The 21,093-nt window shown below is 44.2% G+C and overlaps 1 protein-coding gene across 3 annotated transcripts in view; it reads right to left on the bottom strand.

Moving 5' to 3' along the window:
* The window catches only part of ARIH1 (ariadne RBR E3 ubiquitin protein ligase 1), a 50,166-nt gene that overhangs the window by 27,827 nt on the left and 1,246 nt on the right, over nucleotides 1–21,093 (bottom strand). For 2 of the 3 annotated variants that reach the window (XM_064389455.1, XM_064389454.1), the window contains exon 2: nucleotides 641–708. In XM_064389455.1, coding sequence (XP_064245525.1) covers nucleotides 641–708 — 68 coding nt within the window. Of the gene's footprint in view, nucleotides 1–640; nucleotides 709–997; nucleotides 1,053–17,336; nucleotides 17,387–21,093 lie in introns of those variants that run through there. The other variant, XM_064389456.1, reaches the window with a different exon arrangement.

Below are 21,093 nucleotides of genomic sequence, written 5' to 3' on the forward strand. Positions count from 1 at the left end.
CTCAACTCTCTTCAACAGCAACAGTGGCATTGGAATGAACCAAATGCAGCTGGATTTGGTCTCCACTGTATAACAACAAATGGAGAAGTACCTTTATCAAGCAGCATTCCAAGAGCTGGGAATCAAAGATGGGAAATAACCATAAAACACTCTGCTCTGAGGGGGAGGGAGAGGCAAAATTCAAGCCATTATTTACACACCCTAAAGAAAACCTGGAGCTGTGGAGATGAAGACAAGGCAGGACCATTATCAGCCAGGAACTATTTAGCCTTGGCCAGAGCAGCAAATCAACATGTCAGGAATACACATGCCAGCATGACAGGCATGAGCAGCTAAACCCAAATCCAAAACAGTTGCTAGATAACAAGAACCTGTTCCTGCTTGCTCTTTTCCAAAGCCTGCCCAAAGCCTGTGCATGTTCAAACTGGAAATCCCTCTTTCCAATAGCAACATAACTTCCACAACTTTAAATCTAACCAGGCATCAATAACATTAAAACAATGAGTCACGAGTCACCCTTAGCTGGGAAAGGGAGAACATTTAGAGCTTACACAAAAGATTCTCCTGCCACACACTGTGCATTCATCCATCCTCACTTGATCCAGGAGCAAGCATTTTTTCCAGCTCTGCAGCTGCTTACCTCTCCATCAGCTTCTCCTTATCCCAGTTGAAATGGCTAAGCAGTATTCGAGTGATAGTCGCTGGATTCTGGAGAAAGAAGAAAAAAACAATCAATAACTGAGTAACCAAGCCAGAGTGAGAACACCAGGCAGAGCTTTGAATAGGCAAAGGGAAAATCAGGGTGTCTGATAACATCACTGTTCAGACAATACATGTTTACTGGCATGGACTGGGAAATAGCTGGACTTCACAGACAAATTTAAAGGGAAACCCAAACCCAACTCTAAAAATCCAAGCACATATACATATATAAATCCAAATCCATATAAAATGAGAATTTGATTGAAGATTTAAGGATCAGACTAATTGCACCTACCACAGTGCCAACATCTCCACATCCAGCATGCCCACACAATGCAATTCCAGGATGTCTGTAAAATGCAGGAAGGGCTGATTTCTACCCATCATATCCATTTTTGCCACAATCTCCACACTACTTGCAGAGCAAGAATAATTCAGTCCTGACCATCAAAACACTTGGGCTGAAAACCATCCCAGAACACAACTGGCTGCCAGTGTAAGAGGACAAAGTCCTTGGAAGACCTCAGAAGTTCCTGAAGCACCATCAAATCCAGAAAAAACTTAGGACAGCTGAGGAAAGAAAGCTAAGGAAAGAAATACAGTCTAGAAAGGTCAGAAGGAAGGTGGAACATAAGAGCTGATTTTCTCTCGTGTACAAGTTTTTATTCCAACTAAATCTGAACCATCAGCCAAGAGTTTGATTATATGAGAAACACACCAGACCATATGGCTTCTGTTACACCCCAGAACTGCGTTTTAGCTCTCCAAATCCACTCTCTGGGCTCAGTTTTAGGACCATTTACATGCAAAGGAGGCGAAGGGGGGCCTGAGAGTGGCTGTGTGTACTTTGCCATTTGACACCAAAATGGAAGTTTGCCTCTGGGCCAACGTTCAATGGACGCTCTGAAGCTGTTGAAAAGTAGGACATAAACCAGCAATGTGATTTCCTGAGCCCTGGAGCTACAGCCCAACCTGATGCTGCCAAAAGCCAATGCTGTCACCCACAGCAGCGATGCCACCCTATCCCTGCATCCTGCCCTCACCAGCCCATAACCTACAGCCATTTTATGCTGCAAATAATGGCTCAGAAACTGATCTTCTCTTTTCCTTTATGTTGTTTTTTTTCATAGAATCAGTTCTCCAATCTATTTGATTGCCTGACCACACAAACAGCTGCATTAGCACAAGGGGAAAGCAGGACAGCCTCTTTCACCACCACCACCAACAAAACCTTCACTGAAATAAAGCCCTTGGGTGACAGTGTAATAAGCAGAAAGAACCAGTCTTGTGGTTTATACTATAAAAAGTGACACTCCTCTCCTTCTACAGTGTGTTCTGACTCTTATTAATGCCAGATTGTTTAAGGTCAAACTAAGAATTTTTTTCCAGCTATAGAAAGGCTTGACCAGATCCCTGATGGAACCCCATGAACAGCTGGGACAGCAGATCCACACAATATGGGGCAGGAGGTAGCAGAAATGGGTATTGTGTGGTCACAGTGTGGTTCTGGTCCATATCTGAACAGTCTCCCAGGTGACAGGGAGCCAAGCTCTTCCCTGCAGCAACACCAGCATCCCTGCCTCATCCAGCCCTGCAGAGGGGAGCAAGGACCTCAACTCTTTCAAGTCAGTCCTGCCAACAAGAAGCTCTGTGAGAATTTAAGGGTCTCCTTCACCCAAAGGTTCATCCAGCAGCCTCTCGTGGGGTTTAGTGTCTGATCTTTTCAGGTTATTTTGTATTTGGATCTCCACAGCAGCCTTTTCTGTAACTCTGGCTATATTATGTAGGAGTACTTTAAAGGAGTTCTTAAAAGCTCACTTAGACACAATTCCTGGAGCAATTTAATCAAAGATAAAAATATACCTTAGCAAATAAACCAATCTTATCTTTAGATTATCTTGGTTATGATACCAGCCCCTGTAATTCTCCAGTTATGAATTTCAGATAGCCAAGCACACAGCTCTTCAACATAAGGAGTCTTCACTCAGCCCAGAAATCTGCCAGATGTACAGGGAAACACAATTTTCTTACTTTCTCAAGCACTGAGAGAGCTTTAATTAAAATCAGCCCAAAGTCTTGTCCTATCTTCTACTACAGCAGCCCACTTGGCCACTTATTAAGGCTTCTGGGAATACCTGTTAATCACTTAATAGGCTAAGAGGCAGCTGAGGTAGTGGTCTCTGGCTGACTAAAAAGACAGAAGGTTTCCCCTGCACTGAAGGAAAAATTACAGTCCATTGATAAGAAACTCCAACAGTCTACAGTGATTATTAAGCAGAACAAGGCTGATCCAGCAAATACCACTCCCCAAAATGTGGCTGGAAAGGACAAGAGGGTTTCATCTGTGGCTTCTCCATTTTCCCAACACACAGGCACTGCAGCTTTCTCAAGGTTCCCCTCGGTCAGAGCCCCCAGGTAGCCCAGCACTGCGAGGTGAGGGTACAAAACTGGACATTATTTAGGATTATACTGTTGACTCTGTGTACTATCACCTCCTCCTGGCTTGCTGGGCTTCAGCTTCCTCCAGCACTGTTGGTTGAACGTTTTAAAAAAGAAAGGAAACGCCAGCAGCATGACAAGCTCCCACCAGAAATAGCTGGGCTGCCTGCTTTCACTGCCTGCCACATCCCAGATGTAGCATTCAAACCTCCCCTGGCTGCTTCCCAGATACAGAAGGCAAGAATTAACACAGCCCTGCCCTTGCTCATCCCTGAACAGGGATACAATCTGGGCTGGATGAGCACAGAAGACTGGGAGGAAGGCAACTAAGGGGCAGATCAGAGTAAAACACAAATGCCCAAAGTTCTGACGTGAAGGGTTGCTCCAGTCTAAGACCAGGCACACCACCAAGGACTGCACACATGTCCCTCACAGTTATTCAGAGCAGGGCTGGAGGAGTGAACCACAGCACCCACCCCGGTGAGAGCTGTGCCCTGTACCTCAGGCACAGAGGGTTAAAACACCACCAAAATAAAGTGCTATTTATTTCAACACCAGTTCCACTCCAGCTTTCCACCAACCTTCAGCCATCACTCTGGAAACTCATGCTGTAAAAATTAAAGGAATGTCCAAATCCTGGGTTACACGGCACTGGGAAGGCAGGGGCTCTGTTCAGCCTCCTTGTTTGGCACACAGGATTATTTCCTACGACTGACACCACACAGATTAGTTATGAACAGGCTCTGCTGCTGCTCAGGCGGGATTATTCCCGAGGCTGCGAGAGCACGCTCCTGCTAAGGCTGCTTTCTGTTTACAGAGATGAATTTTCCTACAGAAAGCAGCCAGGGATGGACAGAGAGCAAGGAACAGCCAACACGTTCTCCTCCAAACGTGTCTGCTGAAAGCTGAAACAGCAGATCTCACTTACAGCAGCCTCCTATTAAATTTTACATGTCGGAGCCGAGGCAGATTGCCTGGAGCCGAGGGCAGCGAGCCTGTTGATATCCAGATAGGAACAAACCCGAGGAAAGCAGCCATTTTGTTGAAATTCTCTGGGCACTTCAAAAGATTTCCTAACAAAACATTCCGAATAAAGCTCTGCCCAGAGAGAAACACCCTCAGTCCTTCAGCAGGGAATTTTTTTTTTTTTTTTGGAGCTAACAAAGCAACCAAGTCCCACATATGCTTCAAACAAATTCCACTCCACCACAGCTTTTCACTGGAGGTATTTACATTTACTGTCCTTATCTGTGTTGCCATGCTCCAGCACACCAATGCAAGCAGGAGATACAGCAATAGGAAGCCCTACAAAGGTCTGGACTTCACCAAAGAAGCATTATTAATTCAAATAAAACTCCTTAATTTAATACAATTTAATTCAACTGGAAGCTTCATCAGTGATAAGAGTTAGAATTCTTTTTACTGTCAAAATAAGAAAGTATGAATCGGAAGGAAGGATCTGGATGCACTTAAACGCATAAATGAATTATAAATTAAATATTATTGGAACATTAGCTTGAATCAGAATTTCCAAGCAGCACAATTTGCTGAATGACAGTTGGAAACACTTGATCCATTCATGTTTCCATCCATCAAGACGAGCTGCATGGTTAATTCTTGATGTTATTACAAAGTAAAGCACATTTTACAGTTCAGCTTCTCCTCACATGCTGGGAATCAGTTCCTGGTTCAGTTTCAGCATTTACTTCAAATAAAAACCATTTAAGAACAACTTAAGCTCAGTTCTCCAGCAAAATCCTCTCACACCTCCTGGAGACATGATATTGATAAATTCTTTGTTTTGCTTCTTTCCACATCATGGCTGGTTTTGTTTTCTACCCATGGTAGCTTCTGCAATCCAAAAGTTTTCATCTCAACTGCAGCACCTCCACCCCAATAACAGAGGCTTTTACAACAATAAGGAAGTGATGCCACTTCCAGCTGGGTTTTCTACACAATTGCTTTGCACTTGTGAATCCAAGCAGATGCTCCAGAAACCCTGACTTTGCCCAAGCCTCAGAAGTCTGTAGAGGGTTCAGACCTCAGCAATGTCCACACCTGTATTCCACAGGGACACAAGGCTGGGTTTACATTTCCCAGCAGAAGGAAACCCATGGTTTCACACCAGCTGACAAGACTGAGGGTTTGGCTTGGTGGAGGAGCAAAGAGCCACCACAAGCTAACGCTGGTCTGAAGCCAAGCAGCACAAACATCTGCTCCAGTGAAGTGGCACCTGGGGACAACACCACTGTAAATATTTAACCAGCCAAACCCCCAGTGTTTGCAACAGAGCACCAAGTGGAAACTCCTGCTGCCCAGCATCTCCCAGGCTCATCACGTGCACACTGTGCCATGGGAGAAGCACTGATAAATAACCCAGAGGTCACGTTTAATAGCAGTGGGGAGAGGAGAAGGAAGCCCACCATGAGACTGTGACCAACAAAGAGCTGCTTCATCACATAAAAACCAAGGGGCACCAGCCCAAAATTCTGCAATAACCTGATGTCTGCTCCACTTGGACCCTCTGCTCTTCACCTGCACCTCCTCTCCCAGCCCACATAGATAATGCAGATATAAAGATACAGCTAGAAAGTGTCTTAAATCAGCTTTCAACCTGCTAAAACACATCACAGTACAACTGTCAGCAAAAGGTTTGCACTGCTCTGCAAGTGGACTGAGTGACCTCCATTTGTGGAGATCCATTCACATCCATTCTTCCAGGAGACAATTACAGGAAATCTTACAAGCACAAAACCTCATTTGTAGCAGCTTAATAAAATTCCCAGGAAGCCAGCACAGAAGATGAGATCCAAGTGTTGAGTACTTCCAGGACATGATCTCAAACTTGCTAGTTTTTAAACACCACCAACTGAGCACTCTGAGAAGCTGCTGGAAAACTTCCGTGTAATCTAATATTCCCTGGCTCAATTACAGCCAGAACATGAGAGGGCTGCTGCGAGAAGGGGACAGCAGCTAAAGGACTCCATCTGCCAACCCATCCGTGCTCTCCCCCTCTGCCATCCCCTGGGGTCTGGGAGAGAATCACACCACGGACATTTCTGCCATTGCCCGTATCAGGGCTCACAGGGACAGCACTGGTGGATCTCAGATAGTTTTCACCTTCCCCTCAGAGATGATAACAACATCAGAACTGCTCATTCTCTGTCCCTCACTGAGGGGATGGGCTTTGCATCTTACATACCACTGAAGCCGTATCAGAAGACTGGAGTTAGAACTCTAAACCACACAAAAATGTACCAGTTTCCTGACATTTCCACAAAACTCCACAAGAAGCCAGGCTACTCCCTGTGACTGTTGTCATCTGCTGTCTTCCATCTGGCATTTGCCACCTCACTATAACTTCCCATTAACACATACAGAGCCTTCAACTTCGACACTGATCATCTCCTCAGCTCCCTACATCTTTCTTCATCTCGTTAATTCCCCTTCACACACCATCTCCTAACTCTGAAAAATTAACTTTTACAGAGTTACTGAATTAGTACCATTACCTGGTGGAACCAAATGGTGGCTTGAGCTCATGATCAGTTTGTAGTAACTTACATGCACTTTACTGACTCTTTCCAGCTCTGATGAACATACGTTCTTCTAGCAGGGGAAGATAATAAAAAGCAACTTCAGCTAAAACTCTATTACTTCAGTTAATTGGTTCAAGAAACAGAAATGAAGCAGTCAGCTGCTTTACATTTTCTCAGAGCCTTTTGGAAAGCTTTCAGGTTAATGATTAGGAGCTGCAATGAAGAGCCATTGTCTAATAGAGCTTTTAAAAGCAGAAAAAAAGACTAAAGCAACAATTCCAGCATGAATTAGCAAATTTGGAAATACAAAAACTGAATTCGCACTGTAATACTCCTAAATAAAAGAAGATGGCATGGATTCATGCTGTTGCTCTCAGATGACTGCAGAAGCTCCACCACCAACTCAACACAAATTAAAAACGACCAGGGAAGGCTTCTTCCAGCATTTCAGCTATGCTCACTTCCATAGCAGGAGAGCTAGGGTTGATGACAGAACACAGAGAGATGCTAACCCTTATTCTATGTATTTAATCTGAAGAACACTTTGGTTTCTACGTCCTTTTGCTGTAGTTCTGGAGTATAAAGTCCATCCTTTAAAGAGGAAGGACCCACAGGTCCTGAGCTGATGTTCTAATGCCCACAACAGCAGCATCACCCAAAGGATTTCTCTCTTCCTGGTGTCTCCCAGCACAAGAAATCCCAACATATCAAAATCCCAAAAGCTCAGCAAGGCTGGGTAGACAACACAAGCCCCAGCTCTGGTTTCTGGAGTCTCTGCTGAGCACTGCAGCTGCTGTGCTGAGCAGCGGGTGGGAGCACATGGGTGCCAGCGTACGCTGCACAACGGCTTTATTCAATCCTGTGCCTCCCACTCAAGGATTTGCAAAGACTTGCCTCAAAAGAGTAGGAGAAGGTGATGGCATCATTTCCATATAATTCTCCCAGTTTACTATTTCAGCAGCTCTGTAATATCTCCCCATCCGCTGTGGAGGAAGCAAACAGCCCCCAGCTCTGCAGCCAGGCTGGGCAAGAGGTGAAAGCAAAAACCCTGCAAGTTTTGGCACCATGGATGTAAAGGGCCTGTGTGTTCATCCAGGTAAACTCCAAGTCCCTGGCAATCACCAATTTCCCCCTCAAGTCAAACCTTTAGTCAACATCCAGTGCCACAGAGTTGCTCTGACAGGATGAGACCCCATGAAATAGAAATGGATATTCAGGAATCAATAACAGACCTCTGTGTCCTCATCACAAATGATGCATGGTCACCTTCCCTGCTTGTCAACAGAACATCACTCCCATAACCAGTGTCCACAAAGTATAGCTGAGCCCGCTTCCCTCTTGATACCACTGCTCTTCCAGACATCCAGGTTCCATTTTTCCTCCTCTATCCAACATGACCCCAATCCTATTGAAATTTTCACCCCATCACACTTAGTTTGAACCCATCACATAGTTATTGCAATCATCTTATATATGGATCACAAATGTGTCCAGCACTACCAGACACAAAAACTTGGGTTTTCTCCAAATCACAAGCATCCCTAAGGCAGAAAGAAGAACATGATTAGATACTTTCAATTCTCTACAGTCTCTAGAAGACTACACACAGGGACAGTTTCAATTCTTCTCTCACTCATGCCTGGCTTGAATAAAACACACTGTGTTGCTTCAAGAGGAAAGCAAAAGCACATTTTGCCACAGAAAAAAACCACCTATACTCAATGAAGGCAGGGACTGACAGTAAGTACCAAAACACCATGGCCTGGCCCAAGAGCACAGGTCAGAGCTCTCTCCCCCTGCACAAGATTCCAGAGAGGCCGAGGCAGACTCCAGACACCCAGAACGGCTTCGCTATGCACCAGCTCTATTTTTGCCTGTGAGATGAAGTGACAGCAACTTGGATTACGATTTTAATCTGAAATAGGGCAGTAACTGGGCAAGACCAGACCAGCTCAGAAAATATTTATTCAGCAGCAACACAAGCTCACACAAGCACTGGCTCCTGGAGTCAGTGATGGGAGCAGGAGTGACCACACACAGGAACTGACTGGGTAAAGGGGGTCGCTGGTTTATTTTAACACAGACAGGATCACTGTGTCACCAGACAGCTGGGCTGGCACAACCTGGACAACAGGGACTTGCTTCCAAGAAATCTGTTTGTCTCAGTCTGCCAAAAGCCATGTGTCAGGCACGTTAAAACTGGGTCTTCTCATATCAACAAACCCCCAAATCTTCTTGTCCCAAAGACTGTAAAGCATATTGGGGTATACTTTGATGCCAGGTACAGCCAAAGTTCCCACTTTTTCTTCTCCATTATCTCACCAGCTATGAAGAGCAGGCCCTCACCCTCTTCACCCCAATATCTGGGGGCTGTATTCACCTGGCCTACCAAATAGCAGATCTTGATAGTAAACTGTGGGAATACTGCCAATATCTACTACCAAGTGTCCTCAATGTAGCCACGTGAGCCTGACAGAAATACACTTTTTTTTTTAAGGTCTTTTATTAGTCAATTTTGGAAAGACTGGAAGTGGCATATGTCAGGCCAGCTACCCATCAAGCTGATAAAAGGAAACAACCCAAAGCACATTTTTCATGTGCTGTCTTCAGTGACTCAACTCCTGAATGAACTGTGCCTTTCTGGGAAGGTACAGGTCTGCTGAAGTGAGCTCTAGAAACTGTCCTGTTTGCAGGCAGAAATGGATGTTAAAGGAATAAAACTGAAAGATGAACTGTACATCCACTTTCTTCCTTTAAATCTTTTTGTACAAGTCTTCTGGAGTCTCAAAAAAGCTTTCCCTGCTCTTTTCCCTCACTCCAATATGTATTGGTACATTGACTCGGCTTTTTCACTACTGCTTGCAGTGTAAGGAACAGGCACCTCAGCTCTGCCCAGTGAATGATTTCCCAGTTAACAGTACCCAGATTTCATGGATTTTGCACACCTTTAGCACAACAGAACTTTGCTTTTGCTGCTTTAAGCACATTCAGAGGCACCACCCAGTCCAGGGCAGTGTTAGGAGGCTGCTATGAGCAGATCAGTGGAGGAAGTATCAGAAGCAACTTCAAGAAATAATGATACCATGGCATACTTGAAATGTTTAGAAGAAATCAGACAAACTCTAGGAGGATGGAGATATTTTTCTAATACTCAGCATCACAGCTGTACTGGGAAGGGTAAATTCCCAATAACTTGTGGATTTTTTCCACAGCCTATCTCCATGGCAGGTCTGTCTGTAGGCTCAAAGGTGCACCATGAAAACAACTAATTGATTTTCTGGGTTAACTTTTTTAAGTTCTCAGCAAAGAGCTCCCAAACTGTCCTTCCAGATGATGATTTAAGGGTGTCCCCTCTTCAGCAGAGGATCAACCTCCAAGGATGTTCAGCACCAATGTGTCTCTCAAACACTGCTGGTTATGTCTCAGGTTTCGGGTGATCTGTCTCCCACCTGCTTTTGTTACTGGGCACTGCTGGAGAACACCTATCACAGGGTGCTTGGGCACAAAGACACGTGAGTTGTTTAGTACAGAAGATATAATCCAGCCAAACTCTGTATCACCTCAAGACAGCCACTGTTGATTCCTGAAAATCACAGGATAACCTGACTGTGAACAGAGAAATCTCCAGAAATCAGTCCTCAGACTCACAGCTATTTAGGGGAAATAACTCACCATGCAAAAATCTCACAGTAACATGCCTGTGCAACCTGTCCTGAGTTCTGACTTCCAGTTCAGAACATTATAATTAACATTTTTTTCAACAAATATACAGACAGGAAAAAGAAAATGGTAAAGAATGATAACTTCTTCTGTGAGCACAATGAGGTGGCACCCACAAACTCCTGCAAGTTAAAGATCTACCATGGTAAGTAAACAAAAGCCATCCCAATGAATAACCTCTCTCATGGCAATGGCCAGGTTACCTCAAAAATATTTGGATACATAGTCACTGGTGGCATGCAAGTGTTAACCCCTTCATCAACAGCATGACTACTGAGAAAAATGGGCTTAGCACAAGAATTTTTAGCCAGGGGCAATATACATCAGCATTTTTGGAGAAGAAAAAAAAAACCTTAACATTTTTCTAGCTTCTGTTTTCCCTCCAGGCCCTAGTGAGATGAGCACTTGGTACTTTTCTTCAGTTCTCTATCCTTCATTGCTTCTGATTTGGCCCCTTCTTCAAAGGAACACCCACTTTTATGATCCATTCCATTTTCACTGGGTCAAAGAGGATGTCTTCCCATTGCAGAGAAGCATCACCACACTCCACAGTATTTTAGGAAAGAAAAAAACACATTCCTCAGGGTGATTTCATCTCCCCATCACAGGCAAAATATGTTTTAAACACTCAATGTCACCCTGACAAACAGGCAGGAAATCCATGCTGATGATGCCTGTGCCTTAGTCTACAACTCTCAATCAAGGAAAAAATAAAAATTAACCATCTTAAGAAACTCTTTAGGCCCAGGAAACCACTGCCAATGCAGCAGTGGCTTGGGGATGTAATCTTTGGCAGCATCTAGAGGCTGGCAGCAGCCCCAGCGCAGATGTGGTTGTGGCTTGTACCACTTCCCTGCAAAAAGCAGCTTTACCTGCAAAAGCACTTTGTTCTGCTGGCACAACCTGCATCTGCACTTGGAAAACCTGCCAGCATCCTTTTCCCAACAAGCCTCTTCTAGCTGGGATCATTTTTTAATGATGACTTCGCAGTTTATCTACCACACTCTGCTCATTTATTCTTACTTAGTTTTACAGCCAACAAAACACAGTCCTGGCAAACACGTTATTTTATAAGCCGGGATTTCCGCTACAAAAAGTAATTTTGCTTCTTTATACCCCAAAACGTTTTCCTCCAAGGGTTCTGCAGAAACCACCTTTGAAGAAAAGATATTCTGGAGGCATGAGGAGTTTAGCAATCACTTGTTTGCTCTTGTTCCCAACAAGATATACCTCAAAGTCTAACTGCAGTCTCTAATTGCTGCAGGTATTTTTAACCAGCTACCTGAGCTCCCTCGAGTTAAGAGAAAATAGTCTGGTGGGATCTGATACAGAAATAGCAGAACACAAGTCATACAGCAGTGGGTGAGAATGGGAAACCTCCAGTGTTTTCACCATTTTCTCATTTAAGGGCTTTGAAGACTTGCCTCTACACAGACTTGCACTCATTTTATCAGAATTGTTTCTACAGCTGTGGAGTCAAACCAGCAAAAAGGGGCCGATTCCCTACCTCTATTCCCTTTGGTAGGGAATGGGAAACAAACCTGGACGTGCAATTTTGTATTTGATGGGCTCCACATTAGCTGACAAGGATATCCCTTGTTCCTCTCCCATTAAAATATTACTGTCATCAAGACATTGGGCTTCTGCAAGAGGAAAACCCCACCTAATCAGCCCTGCCTTGTAACTGCTGTGCAGGGCAGCAAGAGGAATAATTACACTAATGACTGGTGAATAATTGAGTGCACTGAACAGGCTGGCACCCAGCCTCCTCCAAATCCCAGTGCTGCCTGCAGAAACACCCTGGCAAAGGACAGTAGGGAATTACACCAGGCACACGAGAGGGACACAGAGCCCAAACACCCTCCCCTCCAGAATTTCAGTATCCATCATCCCTACAGAGAACTCCAAGTCCTTGCACTGTTCCCCTCCTAGAAGTTATCATCCCAGCCAGAAATGGTTTTGTGCACATTTTCAAGCATCAATTTCAGCTCTATTAACAATACAAATAGGGACATTTCAAGCATGTCATATTATCAAGTAAAATAAAGAGACTGGTTATTACAGAACAACCTAATGCATATCTAAAATGGGTATAAATCAAAGAGTATCACCTTAATTTGCTCTGATGGCCTTCCAGTCATTGCAGAAGTATTACAAACTATCAAAACAATGACATCTGACACATTATTTCATCAGATCTTCACAGTGTATGGAAATTGTTAATTTTTTTATTGAATTGTTATTTTATATTATAGTTATTTTCATCTGTGCACAATAGGTGAGATTTTACTCCAAGGACCTACCAGTTTACACTGTTACTCCCAGAGGAAAAATTCCAGCTAACTAAGAGCTGGAATGTTGCTCTTCCTCCCTTTTATTAAAAAGCTGCTGTTCAGCCTAGTTTTAATACACATTGTTTAACAAAGCTCTGTCACTTCCAAGCCCCTGCTCTGGAATCCAACCTCAAGACAAGGCTCTCCCACACTCTTCTTTTCACAACATTCCTTTTACTCCCTAATTCTCAAATGCTAGATGACTAGGATAAAGAAAACTAGGAGTTAACTCAGTCTTAAGTTTTTCTTCCCACACAGGAAAGCTCATTGCAAGGGAGACTGTTTATTCATGTGAGTCCTCCCGGTTTCCACTAATCCCTCTCCACATTTCTGTCTGCCAGACAAAGGAATGCTGATTGCATTTGTGTTTTGTTGCACAAGAACACACCAAGCCCACAGTCACCAGCTGCAGAGGGCATCAAAATTTTGAAAAACTCTCCAGAGCTCTTTCCAAAGTTAAATATGCACTTCTAACTAGATGTGCACACAAAACAGACCACAGAAATGTTGAGGTGTGGATGCACATCCACTTGTTTTGCTGACAGAGTTGAACAACTCAAACACCATCACTTCTGGCACCTGGAACAAAGCAGCTGCTCATGGGGTCAGAGGGCTGAGCAAGAAGAGCAGAGAGGAGACACTTTTAACTGGAGAATTCCCTGATCCTCTGCATTCCACAGCCAGGGAATGGGAACTGTCCAAGACCAATATCCATGTAAAGGCTCTGCTGTGGGTGCATGTGTCTGTACATCCCAAAAAGCACCACTTTGAGTGTCAGACACTCAAACACCAGAATGGTTCAAGTGAGTTGGTGTTTCAAGCCAGCCAAGCCCATCCCAAGTGCCCCAACTCCAAAACCCAAAAAACCCCAAAGAAGTGACCCAGAGTGAAGCACTGCACTGTCACTACCATACCAGTCCACACACCCATCAAAGCAAGCACAGGACAGTAAGAACAGCCATGTCCTGCTGTGAGTTTTACACAAGGGTGTTGTTGAAATACCAGCTCCTTCCTCTGTGGCTCTGGAAGTGTTTTGCTGAAGAAAACAGCAAAAAAAAAACCACCCTTTGCAGGGCAGCACCCAGCATGCTCCTTCAGAGGCTGACCCAGTCACGAACACCAGGCACGAAATGGGAACCTTCAGAACCACTTCAAATTTTCATTTCTTTACCTTGGAAGAAAAGAAACTCTCTTCAATCTGCCTCCTTAATAAGAATTGCAAATATTAGTTTAAAAAGCAAATCTTTGAACTACCACTCAAAGAAGTCAGTTATTTTGGCATTTGACTACCTTCAGGTGCAATTATACAGATTCTTCTGATTCTACTAAGTTTTTACTGTGTGTTCTCTACTTTGAGAGGACTTTAACTGTGCCCAAGTAGAAGCCTTTTGAGCAGGAACTCCTACTCTATCCTGATTATCTGCTGGGAAACACAGTTTACAATCTGCATCCCTCATCTGGTGAAATCACTGCAAAAATCAGACAATTTTTCTGAAGGACTGCAAAGGCTATAAGCAAATATCCAAGCTCTTCATTTCAAACATTGTGACTATCTTCCTTCAGCTCTCAAATTCCTCAAATCGCAAAGCAATGAAAGCTTCATCTGTTGTGAATTAAAATGCACAAGAAAAGGCCTATTTGTGGTGTCACAGCACATGGAGAGTCCCTCCCCTCAGACCAGGAAGCCTTGCACACTGTCATGCTTGAGACACAAGTACTGTCCCACAAGACCTAATTTTGAAGCAGATGGCCAAGACATCATCCTTGCACTGCTTGTCCCTAGAAACAAGAAGTGCCACATGGTGCTTCAGCATATTAGTTTTTAACCAAGGAAGATAGAAAACCAAGAATGTTTTAGAAAGACTGGGAAGAAGCACCTTCATGTGGCAGCATCAGTAAGTGGGCACCAGTGGAAACCACCAGAAGACCAAGAAGCCCAGCTTGAGGTAGGCTGTACGCTCAATTACTACCAGACTAATTACTACAGCCAAGAGCCACCTGCTCTCAGGGCTCTCAGCTACTGCCCTGTCCCCAGCAGCTGTATTTGGCTCCTGTCCCAAACACATCCCCACAGGACCACAACCTTGTGCTGTCACACAGACGTGCCGCAGCCTGGCAACAAGGACAGGCACCACACACGGCCATGGAGAAGCTGTGCTCTCCTCCCCAGCTCTCTGGGCTCCATGCTCCTCCAGAGGGAGGACACCACGGGGGCACATGTCCCTCCCTTTTCACTAGGCCATGGCAATGCCTATGAGCTTTGTGCTCCACCAGCTCCCAAAACTCGAGGCAGGACCGCTGGCAATGCCAAAATGCGCCACAACCGCCCAAGGCGCTTTCACAAGGGCTTACTCACTTCTTCCAAGTGACTTTGGTGCTGTCAAAAGCTATCTGCGTCAGGTTTTGGATCTGAAATGATTCCAAACATCTGGAAGAAGTTCTCAGTCTTTAAAAACAAGGGAAAGACTCAATGCAAAGGGTTCTGTTTGAGTGTTGTGTATGCACAGTGGTTCAAACCCTCACCAGTGAGCTGCTCAGAGATAATGACCTGGCATTGCTACACCACCTGAACAAGGGATCACTCCTGCAAGAGCCTCTGCACTTACACAGGCATTCCAAATTTTGGAAAGGAACATACCTGTGAAGGATAAACTCAGTTACACCTGAAACAACCACTGAGGGAAGCCTTGGATGACAGTTTTCAGAGTATTTATTTCAACAGTGTTTCCATCACAGCTAAAGATCAAAAGCTAAGAGCAAGGCAAGGAATTCTACACAGGCCAAGCTCAGGGTTTCCAACACTCCCAACACCAAACACCTGGGATGGTGCAGATACCTAAATATTATCAGCATTTCCATTATCAAATTACTAATGATTTCCCTCCACCTGAATGCCTCATCCCCTCAGAGCCTCCTGCACCAACATCCCCCACAAAGCCAGCAGCCCTCTCCCAAACTCAGGCATCTGTATTCCAGGCTGTGCTCAAATGCACCATTTGCCATTACTGAGCAGCTACAAACCCTCCCAAGGTGTTTTACAATAAACGAGGCTGCAATTTCCTTGCAGTTGCTGCAGCTACTAAATGACTTGATGAAATCCAGCAGCATTATGCACTTGTATGCACCCAACAGCCTCCAAACATCCTTTGTGGCTGTCAGGGATCCAGCACAGCCAGCCACAGAGAGAAAACATCACTTACAATACTCAGATCCCGAAAATTCCAGAAGTACCAGAAACGTGGAGGACTCTGGAGTTCAGGACTGAGCTGTGGGGAAAGGACTTCCAGACGCCTCAGTTACAGACAAATTCCAGGTTCTTTTCCCAGTTAACCAGCTCTCCTAAACAGGGGAATTAGTTGCTACCTTCTCCAGAAAAAAAAAAAAAAAAAGGCTCCTACAAAGAAATTCTGGATGAAAACATTGACTTGCTGTTAAAACAAGCACAATGTGGAGATCAAGCATCACTTCCTTCAACTATCACACCTGACACCAACAGCAAAACCACATTCTCATTTGTTTCATTAATGGAGTAAAGGGGAAGAGAAATTAGCTTAGAAATAGAAAACTGAAAACCATTCAACAGGTGCCAAAGACACAGGACTGCCCTACATTTCCAAAGGGCATTGGAGCTTTGGGGTTTATTTGCTGTTAGAAACTTGAACTCGTGCAAGGTTAAAACTAAGGGGTCAGAGTTTGGGACAAGTGTAAAAGGGAAATCAGTGTTTTCATTTTTAATGATGCTTTAACACCCAGAAATACCTCATTTCTCATCAACTGCAGTCTCACAGCTTCCACTTTACAGCAGAAACAACACTTCTACTTTGCACAGCAGGAATGGTCCTGCTCACTGAAATTAAACCCACAGGGAATAGCAACAACTGTATTTACTATTTAGTTGCTGCTTTCTGGAAACAAACATTTAAAAGTAGCTAAAAAAAAAAGAGTGTTTTCAGTTTCACTTTGAAACATCCCAAAATACACTGGTCTCCATCTGCACCCCAAGGCCTCTAAGGAAAAGGTTGCATTGCTGTGATTTTGGGAAAACTACACTGAGACAAAAGCAACAAGCACCAAATGTTTTCATACGTGGTCAACCATGAGATTTGCATTTGGCCTAACAGAAACATAAAGCACAAAGCAAATAGGTCATATTTAAGTACTAAGTTGAAATTCCTCTGGAGACTTAACAAGACTTTTCTACCTGGTAATGCTGAAATTTAAAGTAATATTAAAAAAAAAATCTATTATACTCAGAATTACATGTCTTGGCAGTCAGGAACAGACACCATGTCATTTCCAAAAGCTTTGGAGTGATTGCTTATACAAGATTCCAGGAATGCTTTGTCACAATGAAGTTTATTCCATCCCTTGGAAATATTAAATGCATTCCTACCATAATGAAACACCTTATAAACACCACGTGACAGAAACATGGGGTTTAACAAGGCATTTCCTTCCAGCATCATAACATTCAGGCCCCTGACATGAATTTTATTATCAAATAAGTAACCACACAAGGAGGTTTGCTAATGCACCTCGGGCTGTGAGAGGACCCGGATGGAAGCAGCACCAGCCTCGAGTGCTTCCACCCCCAGACTCCCACCTAATGCTTGTCAGGCAGCTCCAAGCACTCCACATTTCCAAGATGTCATCTTGAGCATTAAATACAGTTTTAAGCACGACCCTGTACTACACACAGCAATTCCTGTTGCTCACTGGCAAGTCATCCCTGTTTTGGGCAATACCTTTGGAATGTACTGCCCTCACTATGCTGAATTACACCAGTATTGGGCAGATTTCCTAAGTTCTGCCTGAAAATCAGGATGTTTTGTCCAAGCAAGTGAAGTCACTGTTTAACAAGACCCCTCCTGTAACAATGGGTTTGCCCTTGTCATCACAGAGCTCTATTTAACCAGGGCTGTGAACTCCAGGGGCTTCTGGGAAATGCCATTCCTCAACAAAGATGGGTTTTAAACTCCAGAGTGGTCTGAGGTTTGGACATATTTTAATGGCAAAGCTTCTACCAGCAAGGACCTCACCCTGCTACCAAAGAAGTCATGCAGCTCCATCATGTAAATGAGAAACCTGTACTTGCTGCAAATGCTCTCATGTTACAGCTGACCTGGTCTGCTCTAAAAAATCTAACTTAAAGCCTTTAATCAAAAGAAAAAGTATTTTTGAGCTAGACTAAGTTTTGTTGGATCCAGGAATGCCATGTCCTTCCAGAGAAAGCTCAGGTCTGAAACTCATCATGCTCACAATCATGCAGGCCAGGCACAACACCCAGCCACATCCAGGATCCTGATCCCTGCTGTGGGGTGGGGAAAGAAAACAAGAGGCTCAACTCCTTTTTCTGCCACCTCAGAGCTTCAGCCCAGGATTTTCAATACCTCAACATTACAAAGGCCAGGAAGAATGAATATGGTCAGTGACATCACAACAATGTCATTGGAATGCTCCAGAAAAAAGCAGGCAAAAAGGGGAAATTAATCCCACCTGGTAATACTGGAATTGCACAAGGTTGCAACAAAGCAAGGAGAATACTGGGCCAAGCCAGGCTACAGAGACACATCATGTGCTGTACTCAGAGCAGAAATAAATATGCCATTCTAAACATTTTCAAGTTTATTTTCAGAAAAAAAAAAAAAAAAAACTAGAGCAAAAATGGAAATAGCAATCTGATATAAAAAAAAAATTTAAAAAAATGAAGTGGCAGTGGATTATTTGGACAAAAGTTCAGAGAGGAAGAATATGGGGAAGACATTCAACTGTGGGAAAATACCTTTGGGGAGGAGAAGCCTTTTGTTCCACAGCACCTCTATGTCTAGGTTTTTACAGTCCCTTGCTAACTTATTCTGCCAGCAGCTGGAAAAGCACCAGAAATCTGCCTGTTTACTTAGACAACTGAAATTCCAAATACCATGGCAAATGGCTCTCTGCTCCACCTCATCACAGGGAGAGGATGGGAGGAATACTCCAGGGTTCACAAGCCTCAGCCAACCAAGAGCACAAGGTTAAGGGGTTATTCATGCCCCTATTTTTGCATTTGGAGAGCAAGGGGAATTCTTGTTGTGCGACACACAGAGACAAATCAGATTATGAGCATAAGTGCCAAATACTGTACAAAACCCACCACTAAACACCTGAAATCCTGCTTATGCTCAGACAAGAAAGAGCAAGTGTAAAATATTCTGAATATCTGAGACGTCCTAAAACCTGCCTGGTTCACTGCAGGTTCAGTGGCCTTAGGGAGGGCAAGTGATAAGAGTTTGGCACAGAGCAGATGTCTCCAAAAGCCCATTCCACATTAAGAAGTGAATCACAGGCTCTGTGAGCAACTTAGCTACAAGTTAGCTCCTACTTCTGCAAAGTCCCCATCATATCAAATCCCTGCCCTGAAAAGCTCATGTTTTTTTCACACACAGCTTTTATTTGGAAATGGCCAAATGGATGGGAGAAAAAATTTAATTTAGACCCTTCAACTATAGCCCTGTCAGCTAATAACTGCTCAAATGGAGTGTTTTAATGGAGTTATACCTGCCATGGCTCAGATACCTCCTTGCAAATACTCTGTGGCTCCCTGTTCCATTTTCCTTTCGCTGCAGCTGTAAAACAAAACCCCATTTATACCTTACACTTGATCATCAAAAAAATCACTCATTAGGGAGCACAAGACCCACAGCTGAAGTTTTCAGGCTGCACATTACATCTCCCTTGAACAAGTAAGTTCAAAGCACTCAAAAATGTAACCATAACCATCACTATTTGGTACCAAGAACCCACGGCAGACACACAGGGACCAAAGCCATCCAGTACTTGACTGGAACAAGTGAATCACAGCTCAGCAACCGAGGATCCGCAGCAGGATCCCGAGCCAATGTGACTCCAGAAAAGGTTTACTGAACCAGAAAAGCAGCAGCAGCAATCCTGGTCGGGTGCCAAACACAAGGAAATAAACAGAACAGAGCCCTGGAAGATTTCACCAGCAGCCACAGGAGTGAGGATGAGCAAATCCTGAAGCATCGGCCAATGTCGGGCCACTCACCTCAGAACAGCCCAGAAATGTGATGGCAGGAAGCTGGCATTTAACAGCCATGCACGGCAAATGAGTGCTTTCCTCCCCTCTCCTGGTGCATTCCAGGGCCTAAGTTGGTTTTGGGCCCCGAGTTTACACTCTCAACAGACAGACTCTGTGCACCCTGCTCTGCTAAACCAGGAGGAACTACGGCAAAGCCCAGGCAGTAAGGGGAGCAGGAGAGCAGGCACGGGAAGGTCGGGGGTGGTTCTGCAGAGCCCGGCACAGGGGCAGCCCCCGGGGATGGGGCAGAACAAGGGGCTCCTCACCTCAACCCATTCTCTCCACTACTTCTGCAACTCACAGGTCGAGCACACAAGCCAAACAGCTTCAGGGCAGTGTAGAAGGGGGCAAATCCACTCAGACCAGCAATCAGGACCTTCTCTAACAAATTAGTTCATGAAGAACATGCAGGTGAGTCCACCAGCCAGGTGTAGAAAATGCAGGAGCAGGAACACTCACAGCTCCTCACTGGCAGCAACTTTTCCACCACTTGACTTATGCAAAGATAGGGAATATGTCAGAGTCTGTTCAATACAAACAGAATGAAACGACTTTTGCAATCTTAATCATTAAACACAGACTCACTATTTTAATGGCTATTTGAAAGAGTAAAAAGCTGAAGGTCCCAACTGTTTGCATGTCTGCCTGCCAACTGTTTCCCTCCCTACATCAGGATCAATAACTGGAAGCAAAGAAACATCCCTGTTTAACCATGAGATCTTCTTTAACTGCAGGGTAATCAGCTAATCCGGGCAGACTCCTTTATTCAGCTTTACATGGGCAATGCTGTCATTAAAGTTATAAACTTTAATTTGACTCAAGGATTGCCATTTACTAATTTAGCACGCAAATATTTTTACAGCTGTTTGCATCAAGCTCCATATAAACTACAGGGGATTTATAGCACATAAAGCAATACTTTAAAGTTGCTTAGAGCCACTGCAGAGCACAGGACAGTTGGAGAAAAAACATTCACTGAGGCATCTCGTGTTTAAAGAGATTTACCAACACACACAACCATCAAAACAACTGCTTTCTGGGCACTGGATCCCTCAATATTTAACATCCACAGATCTCTCATGCTATTCCCTTTGGCATACTGGAAAAGGGCAGCACTTCCTAGTGACTCTGGATAATGGTAGAGTACACGGGAACTAAAGAAATCCCATCACCTGAAGAGAAGTGAACTGCATCAGGAACTTTATGGTGAGCTGGAGCCAAACTCTGCCACAAACATTTAGAAAGGGATGCTAAACTGCTTCAACAGCTTGATTTTTTTCCC

The sequence above is a fragment of the Passer domesticus genome, chromosome 14 (genome assembly GCF_036417665.1).
Source record: "Passer domesticus isolate bPasDom1 chromosome 14, bPasDom1.hap1, whole genome shotgun sequence".
Lineage (NCBI taxonomy): Eukaryota > Metazoa > Chordata > Aves > Passeriformes > Passeridae > Passer > Passer domesticus.